The sequence below is a fragment of the Nelumbo nucifera genome, chromosome 1, assembly GCF_055504915.1.
Source record: "Nelumbo nucifera cultivar China Antique chromosome 1, China Antique-T2T, whole genome shotgun sequence".
Taxonomy (NCBI): Eukaryota; Viridiplantae; Streptophyta; class Magnoliopsida; order Proteales; family Nelumbonaceae; genus Nelumbo; species Nelumbo nucifera.
Window position 1 is genome coordinate 117,960,313 of NC_142649.1, and position 9,427 is coordinate 117,969,739.

The 9,427-nt window shown below is 36.9% G+C and overlaps 1 protein-coding gene across 6 annotated transcripts; it reads left to right on the forward strand.

The window, feature by feature from the left end:
- Positions 1-2,994: 2,994 nt before the first annotated feature.
- On the forward strand, positions 2,995-9,213 carry LOC104601772 (ABSCISIC ACID-INSENSITIVE 5-like protein 5). Of its 6 annotated transcripts, none has more exons than XM_010265231.3 (5): positions 2,995-3,146; positions 3,770-4,867; positions 7,299-7,370; positions 7,469-7,498; positions 8,707-9,213. In XM_010265231.3, exons 2-5 carry the CDS (start codon positions 3,779-3,781, stop codon positions 8,782-8,784), a joined length of 1,269 nt encoding a protein of 422 aa, XP_010263533.1. In that variant the 5' UTR covers positions 2,995-3,146; positions 3,770-3,778; the 3' UTR covers positions 8,785-9,213. The 6 variants fall into 6 exon arrangements, with proteins under 6 accessions (XP_010263533.1, XP_010263532.1, XP_088750009.1 ...); XM_010265230.3 differs by having other exon boundaries at positions 3,009-3,146; positions 3,643-4,867; XM_088893872.1 differs by having other exon boundaries at positions 3,011-3,146; positions 3,779-4,867.
- Positions 9,214-9,427: the final 214 nt, after the last annotated feature.

Genomic DNA, 9,427 nt, shown 5'->3' on the forward strand with positions numbered 1-9,427 from the left:
CCAATTTTACCATTTCTCATTTGTCCCACGAAAAACTATCATTTCCATATAGAGGTGCTCATAAAAAACGGAAAATTGTGATTAACCATATTGATTAATTCGATTTTGGTTTGGTATTTCTGAAAAATAAAAGATTGGTTCAGTTTTCAGTTAACCTAAAAAAATCGACGATTTACTGTATCAATCAATATATATATATATATATTTAATATATGCCATATGTTATTTATATATTATATATAAATATTTGTATATTATATTTATAATTATATATTTATTATTTCTAATATATTATGGAATTTATAATATAATATTATATATATATATATAATATATGTTATAAATATAAAAAATCGAAACCGATCAACCAGTGCTACCCATTTGATTTCAAAATAATACCTATGATTCCATTAACTGAATCGTAAGCACCCCTATTTCTACGTACTAGTGCGACACTATTTATTTGTTAAGAATTTGAGAATAAACTAGACAACTTTCAACGGTCTAGACAATATACATGATACATCAAGACGGGATGCTTGTCTTGATTTCGTAGAGCTGAGGTCATAAAGTGGGACTCATGGTTATGAAATGGCACGCATGCCAATATAAAGGGGTTGTGTGGTTATAGTTCGTTCTCATCTATACTATTGTAAGTCAGACACAGGGATGCTTTTGTTGATTTTGGTGTATTCATAATCAAATTTGGTTGTATAATGTTAATTTTATCTTTACCCTTTATTTACACTAATATCATATAGAATAAACAGTAACTCTAAAGCACAATTTGTTTAAAGTTGAGAGAAACATGTGACATTTAAGATTTAAGTTAAGAAGGGCAAAATGATTAAAGGTGCAATTTGGGTTGGCCTGAGTTTGACATCTTATATTTTTTTAGACTTAGGGTTAAGGTTGGACCCATTGATATTTTGACAAAATCTCAACCGTAACCCTCCCTAATTTCACTCCTAAAAATGATCTCAAGAAATAAGGAAAAACAAGAAAGGATGGTTTAGGGCGTAAAAAATATTTAATAAAATATTCTATGAATTTAACTGACTGACAGAATGCTAATAATGGAACCAAAGACTGGTAGAATCTAAAAGTTCAATGGGTCTTTGTCACAAAACAAAGTTTCGAGGCTAAGTATCACTACCCATTAATACGGGGTGGGCATTTCTAACTTAAGCTCAGTTTGAAATGAGTACAAATACAAATATATAAAGTGCTAAAACTTGTATTTTGCATTATTTTATATGTATTTATATTTATACTCTTTCCAAACTGAACTTACATTTAGAATTAAAATTAGGGTTTTCAGGTGCTAATGCAGCAAGTCCCAAGATCGATTTATGCAAACGAATGACTTTAAATGTGTATTGGTGTTCTAAATAAGTCAAGTTGTCAAAAGATTTGAGCTTCGATCAGAATATTAGGGCATCTTCTCATATATAAATAGGGGTGCAATTCGGGTTGGCCGAAGTTTACACTGCTTTGTGCTCGGGTATTTGAACCAGGCCCATTCAAATTGTATGTGCACATGTGTGTTTAATCTCCTCTCTTGGTTTCTATAACATTGTTTGCATTGTTGGATAACCATTGAGAGCTTGCGTTTTTTGTGGGTTTGTCCTTGTGCCTCCTACTTCAGAGATGCTAAGTTAGCCTTTCCAAGTATTGGCCTAGTGGGGTCATCTGCACACACTTTTGTTGATTATTTATTTTGACTTTGTAATCTGTGCATAAATGAATGGATTTTACCTTTTCAATGTTTTAAAAAAAATCCGCACTCTTTGTTTCTCACACTTTCTTCTTTTTAAATGATTTGACATATATACACAAGGTTATTATGAAGTGTGGCGCCATTTAACCAAGAAAGAAAAAGAGGGAAACTGAAGAGCTTGATCGGTTCAAACCGTGACCCAATGGTTTGAATGATTCATCACTTTGACAGTTTGGGCTGATGTGTTTTCAACCAAGTCAATGAGCATTTAAATTTTTATTTTAGAGTTTGATGTAAAATAGACCCGTTATTGCCTCTGGTTTGATGGGTTGTGTTGAACGAATATGCCTATGCGAAACATAGATTCGAATTAGGTTAGGGTAAATGGATCGGATTAGGGTCCACATAGATTCGAATTAGGTTAGGGACTTAGGGTAAATCAATTTGATGTAAAATCCCGTAAATCCACAAATGGATCGGATTAGGGTCCACAAACATAGATTCGAATTAGGTTAGGGTAAATCAGTTTGATGTAAAATCCCGTAAACACAGGGTCCACAAATGACTAAAGCCGAATTAGGTTAGGGTAAATGGATCGGATTTGATTCGGGACGGACGAGGACGAATATGCCTATGCGAAACATAGATTCGAATTCGATTCAACATGAATGGGTAAACGGATATCCAAATACGACAAATCAGATTATATCCGATCCATTTGCAGAATTGCAGCTTTACTCGAATGCTGTGCCGCGACCGTGATGTGGTATCTCTCGAGTCATCTTCCTGCTTGGGCTAGACCGGCTCGCCTGGTCGGATCAGGGTCTTAGCCTGCAAAGTAAAACAAAAAAAAAAAACCCTGTAGTGTTGTTACCTGTGGAATCACATTCCATTCCACTATTCTTCCCACGATTCCCGTGTGATTTTTCTTTGCAAAAACAAGGCCAATAGCCATACGGCCCATACCAGTTTTCCCTAGTCCCTATTCTCACCCCACCCACCCTAAAAAGGCGTACTTTTAAGGTCCCGTGTTTTTTCCTTTTTTTTTATAAGAGGTCGCGTGTTTTTTAAAAACTGTAATTGAAAAATACAGATCATCCAAAATTACTGGAAAGTATAGGTGGACGGTAGAAATCATTACATATAGCGGAATTCTACTGGTTGGATGTCACATCTTGTGCTACAGCTTTAACATCATTGGACCACGTTATCAAATCTCACAAATCCTTTTTCAATATCTATTTCACAGTTTAATGGGTAAGGACAAATTTAATGCTTTATAAAGGAAGTTGGATCCCTTACATGCCGACTCGTGGAAGGCCTACAGGCGACACTTGTCGATCAAAGCAGAGAGGAGAAGCAAAATTACACTCACACCAACGAAAAAAAAAAAAAAAAAAAGAGAGAGAGAGGAATCGAAAAACCGGTAAGAATTTGCTCCATCACTGACTGTCTTGCTCTGCTTTTTTTTTTTTTCTCTCTCGCTTTTTCTTCCTTTTTCGTGCGAAACGCTCTGCAAAATAAAAACGCATTGTGAGTTTGTTTTCGTGGAATTGGAAAAGATTTTTCTTTTTTTTTTTCGAGTTTTCAACCTGTGTTGCCGTTTTGTTGTTTGATTCTTCATGTTTTGTTTATTTTCCTGGACTTTTTCGCTTCAAGTTCATTTTTGTTGTTATTTTTTTTTCGCATGGTTCGTTGAATTGAGTAGAATTGTATAAGGTTAGGATTTTTTTCGTGTGTATTTTTTCTAAAAATTGTATTTGATAGTTTCGTGTTTGAAACGATTTCTGGCTGTTGTGAGGTTATGGTTGTAAAACACTGAGACAATCAGATAATGACGAAGATCACAAGTTTATTTTTTATTTTCTTTTTTCCTTTGAATTTCTTTCTAAATCATCTGTAAATTTCCTGCTTCTCTGAAGTTTGGATTTCAACTCGCATGATACAAGAGAGGAACAAAGAATTAGTGGTTCCACTCGATCTCTCTTAGCTCGGTGGATATATGACATCTGCTAGTTAACAGTACTGGTTAATTCTATTTATTGAAAGGGATCTCAGATGAACTTCAAGAACGCTGGTGATGTACCACCACCGGAAGGCAGCGGCGGCAGTGGAAGGCTGTCGGGAAATTTCCTGTTGGCCAGACAGCCTTCCATCTACTCGTTAACCTTCGATGAGTTCCAGAACACCATGGGTGGCCTTGGCAAGGATTTTGGCTCCATGAACATGGACGAATTTCTCAAGAATATATGGACCGCTGAAGAGGCTCAAGCCATGGCCTCCTTTGGAGGGGCCGAAGGTGGGTTCCCTGGCGGGGGCCTGCAGAGGCAGGGTTCCTTAACTTTGCCTCGGACTCTCAGCCAGAAGACAGTTGATGAAGTCTGGAGAGACATATTTAAAGAAAGTGGTGGTGGCAAGGACGGAAATAGCAATGGGGGATCAAATTTGCAGCAGAGGCAGCAAACTTTAGGGGAGATGACTCTGGAAGAGTTCTTGGTCAAAGCAGGGGTAGTAAGAGAAGATACTCAAGCAGCTGGACGACTGAATAATAGCGGATTCTGTGGGGAGATATCATGTCCCAATGACATTATCAGTCTAGCTCTTGGGTTTCCACAGCCGGGACGGACTAACGGAATCGTGTCTAATTGCGCCACTGAGAACATCAATACGGTTCATTCTCAGTCTCCTAGTCTAGCCATCAATACAAACGGGGTCGGATCTTGTCAGCCGTCGCTGCAGCAGCAGCAACAGTACCTACAACGAATATTCCCAAAGCAACCCACGGTGGCTTATGCCTCCCCAATGCATTTAGGAAACACTAACCAGCTGTCTAGCTCTGCTATTAGAGGTGGAATTGCAGATTCAACGATGAATAACTCTTTTGGTCAGGGTGGAGGAATGGGCACTGTTGGTATAGGGGCTGGGGCTGTTACAGTTGCAACAGGATCTCCAGCAAACCAGTTATCCTCTGATGGACTTGGGAAGAGCAATGGCGATACACCTTCCTTGTCGCCAGTACCTTATCCATTTAATGGAGGTCTTAGAGGAAGAAGATGCAGCGGAGCTGTGGAGAAGGTGGTGGAGCGGAGGCAGAGAAGAATGATTAAGAACAGAGAGTCAGCTGCAAGATCACGCGCTCGAAAGCAGGTGACTTCCTGAAAGTATCCAAAATCCTTTTTAGCTTATACTTATTCATATGCTCTCTCAGCATTTTCTCTGTTCTTTCAACTGTAGCTTAGATACGAGTATGTATAATGATGTGCATGTGGTGCTTATTTTTTACCTATATCGAATCACATGCCTATCTGCATGCGCTATTATTCACATTGGAAGAAGCTAGTAGTTTACTGATCAACCCTGAAGTAAATTTGCCATGAAGACAAAGTGGCAAACCACTTGATAGGATGGAACAATCTTGCGCAACTTAGACTGTTCTAAAAGCCATTCTCAAGACTAAACATTGAAAACTATAAGATTTGTGTCCGGAGAGACTTGACTATGTAGTTCAAACATAATACCTCAAAATTGGACACTCAACTGCAGAGGTCACCAGCATGCGATTTATTTAAGCTTGTCAGAAAGAGAACCTAAAGAAAGATGAGAGCACACCATACGCAAAGCCTCTTTTATGGAGTTTGGATTCTCTGATGACCAGTATCCACATCGCAATGAATATAAGTATTTAAAGTAGATTAAAGTTGTCATAATCCTCATGACCAAGGGCTTGCCAAAGAAGGGTTGTTTATTTGATATGAATTCAATAACTGAAGTTGTTTGTTTGTGTGATTTAGTTATTTGAATGGATTGGAAATGTAGGTTTATTGTTCTCTGATTGTGAGATTTTGCATTCTATCCCTGTTTGTATGAAAAGAAATAGTATAAGTAGTGTTGACATTATTTAAAGATTCCATTTTTGTGTTATGTATCCAAAATAAATTACTTCAGAATAACTTTATTTTGTGCTTTCTTTTCCAGTCAAAAGTTGAATTTGCAATGTGAAACAACTTATTACATTCATGTGTTTTTTGATGGATTAAATTTGCATTACATTTATTGTGCTTGTCTTAATGCTTGAAAGGATCTTCTACCTATTTTTTTCTTTTGAAGTAGGGCATTCAGTTAAAAAAAATTCATGCTTGGTTAATCTAACAAGAAAATGATTAGGGGAGTCATATATCAGGTTCCACATAGATAACATAGATTTAGGGGGTGCTTGGTAATATGTATGATTATGTTTTTCTAAAATGAAACAACTGCCACATCAGCAAAATCTTGTAGTGTTTTGTATTAAAACAAAATAACTGCATTGGCCCACTTGGAGCTGTCGATTCTGTGGCACAGCTTAATAGAGAATCCATGCCATCCTACCCTCAGTGCCTCTAATCATTGGCTTTACCCAATAGAACTCACATCTGGGCTCCAGCTATCCTAAGGGAAACTTTAAGGCTATGTTTGGTTTGAAGGAAAATGTAAGGAAAGGAAGGGAAATGTAGGAAAACCTTTACAACCCTTGTATTGGTTTCCCTGTCTTTTCCTTCCTTTCCCTACCTTTTCCTTCAAACCAAACATACCCTAAAGGGAACCAGCTATTAGACTGTTCAATTAGTCTTTTGCCCCTATACCTAAGTGAGACAAACGATTTTCACATCAATATCGCCACAGGCTTACCAATATGTATGATTCTGTTTTTTAAAACAAAACAAAACTGAACATCAGCAAAATCGTGCAGTTGTTTTGTATTGAAAAACAAAACCATGCACATTGGCAAACACCCCTTTAGAGTTCAGACCATTGCTGAAATAAATGCCATTCAAGTGTGGGATAGTAACCTTGAAAGTTGGGGTTGAATCCATGCTTATGTGTCATTGTCTGGTGAAACTGTTCTACATGTCTATGTTGCTTTATCTATTACTAACAAGTAACCAAAGCTGTCCTACTAGAATCTTGTTGTGGCTCAACTTGCATTTGCTTAGACCATTAGTTTTCCCTTACTCTAATAAGAATCTAAACTTAATGAATAAGGTTTTATAACAATTAACAAAATAACTTAAAAGAGAATAAGTTTAGATAATTGTTAGTTATTTGAAAACACACATCCACTCCCCCTTCATTTGTCCACTTCCACATTCAGTACTCCACATGCACCTATGTAATAATAAAGGGAGGAATACACTTCTTTACTAACATGTAGATATTCTGATTAAATTATAGTATGAAGGTGCTGCACCCTGAGTAATTATGTGGAAAAGGAATTTTATTATGTTAAGAAACAATATTATAATGTAAAGCAGGTGCAATGATAATGTATGAAATAATATAAGTAGTTTTATAATGGCCAGATATCATACCACCATGTACACATGCATGTGTATCTAAACTTGGTCTACCATGTGTTGAGTGACTGAGTTTATAGTGCAAATGTTGGAGTAGTGGCATGTCCATCAGTTATAACATGACATTGAAATGCAAACCTGAACAGTGGAAATACCCATTCCATTCAGGCTATATTGCCCTAGTTCTAATTATAAATCATGTGCTTATGTGTTTTTCTTTTCTTTTCATTTTCTGCAACTGTCAGGCATATACCATGGAATTGGAAGCAGAAGTTGCAAAACTTAAAGATGAGAACCAAGAATTGCAGAAGAAACAGGTATTTTTAATTGATGTAGTTGAATTTTTTGTATAGTTAGAAGATTAAAAAGTTTGGCTTGTGCCAAACCCTGCTTGACCATACTTTAAATGTTGCAGGCGGAAATTATGCAAATGCAGAAAAATCAGGTTTATGGACCTTTCACTTATAGACTTAACTCTTTTTCTTCACATTAAGTAATCATGTTGTCATGTAAGTGGCACCATCACACTTCTGTCAATGAACAAGTCATGTTGCCAAAGCCCTTATGGCTTTTGGCTATGTCTGCCAATGAACAATTCATGTCATCATGTAAGTAGCACCATCACATTTCCTTGTCTTTTTGAAGGAAACAATTATATGCCACCCCAATCATTCTTTGTTTTCTTTGGGCACAAAGTATGTAACAGAGCCCCACGCCCAACCAAAGAATTACGTAGCCATGGAGCTACCACTGTAGAATAATGCCCTTCCAACTCCCATCCTAGCTAGACCACAATCAATTGGTTGGCCTCCATAGGAACTCATCTTTGAACAAGGGCATTCAATGTTAATCTCAGCTTATTCAAAGAAGGAAGGATGACAAAATATCTCTAATTTAACTAGGGTAATGAGTGAGATTCAACAGGCTAACCAACCATGATGTTCTTCGAGTGTCCTATCAAGCATACAGAGTTCATTGGGAGACAGACATATTAGTTGTTGGACCACAATTGATGTACAAGTTGGCATAACCAAGAATGCTTGTAATCAATATGCAAATGTACGTTAAATTACCTAAAATGCAGTGTCAATCAATTGAAAGAAGATTGTTGTTCGCAAGTTTTTTTGCATATTCTACTTGGCAAGGAAATCTCTTGGTGTCAAAGAGATTAATTACTAGGTTGTTCACTCTCCTAGCTTCATCCAGATTAAAGTTGCTTTGGCCATATCCAATATGGAGCAGAGCAAAGATACTGTTCGTGATCCCTGCATAACTAGGATTGACAAGGGACTAAAATATCTTTTTGTGTTAATTGTCATTTTCCAGAATGATCCATATGAATTTTCCCTTGTTATCCAGAATGATCCTTTTCTTTTGCTGAAGGCCAGTAAAGTACACCGGCCTTCTATGTGATAAACAACCAAATATAGTTTTTTAAGGTGACAAAAAGAGGCTATAGTTTTGTGTCTGCAAGTAAAAAACCTTTCAGTCTTGCTCATGTGGCAATATGATCTTTAGTTGCTTTACCCCCCCACATGAAGAAACATCAATCTCGTGCCTTCTTTAACTAATTTTAATAGTGAGGCCAGTGGTTTTTTTTTTTTTTTTTTTTTTGCTTATCTGTTCTTCCCTGTTAATTTTGTTTTCTCGCAGGTTTTGGAGATGATAAATCAGCAATGGGGAAATAATAAAAAGCAATGCTTAAGGAGGACACAAACTGGTCCATGGTAGAGTAGAAGGATTGGATGGTCAAGAAATAACCTGTTGTGAGATGTTACATGGAGAACAGGTAGCTGTAAATATAGACAGGAGACAAGTATTTGTTGTAAATTATCGAGTTTAGTGCAGTATTATCATGCAGGGTAGGCTTTTCCCGTTAGTGTGATACGCTTGCTTCTCTTTTGATCATCAAAGGCAGGTAGGTTAGGGAGGCAAAATATGCAGTGCAGTAGGTAACGTTCGTTATCTACTTGAGAAGATTCTGATATTCACCCCTCATCGAACCTTGGTTCTTCTAATTTCATTAATATGGTGCCTGGTCAATAACAACCTTGCATGTAGATTGTAGACCCACGAATTTTTATAATGCATCTTCACGACTTGCATTTTTATGTAAGAATGTTGAATTTAATGCATCTTTATGCAGTGTCATTCACTTTATCTTTTCAGTCTGTTTGGAACAAATTTCTACAGTTTTGACATGTTTTATTTGAGGTTAAAAGCATTTGTAACGGTGTATTCTGCTGCTTATGCCTTACTGTATCTGGGCTCATTCCATATTCCCGCGTGCATGGAGAACTGGAGATTAAAGTGTTCAGACATGATCAATCAGATTGTCAGTTGAGCTGCATAAGCTTTGTAACACCATCTCTGC

Coding starts and splice junctions, on each gene's coding strand:
- LOC104601772 (XM_010265231.3), top strand. CDS start 3,779: ATGAACTTCAAGAACGCTGGTGATGTACCACCACCGGAAGGCAGCGGC. Junction 4,868..7,298: donor GATCACGCGCTCGAAAGCAG/GTGACTTCCTGA, acceptor TGCAACTGTCAG/GCATATACCATGGAATTGGA. Junction 7,371..7,468: donor AAGAATTGCAGAAGAAACAG/GTATTTTTAATT, acceptor TAAATGTTGCAG/GCGGAAATTATGCAAATGCA.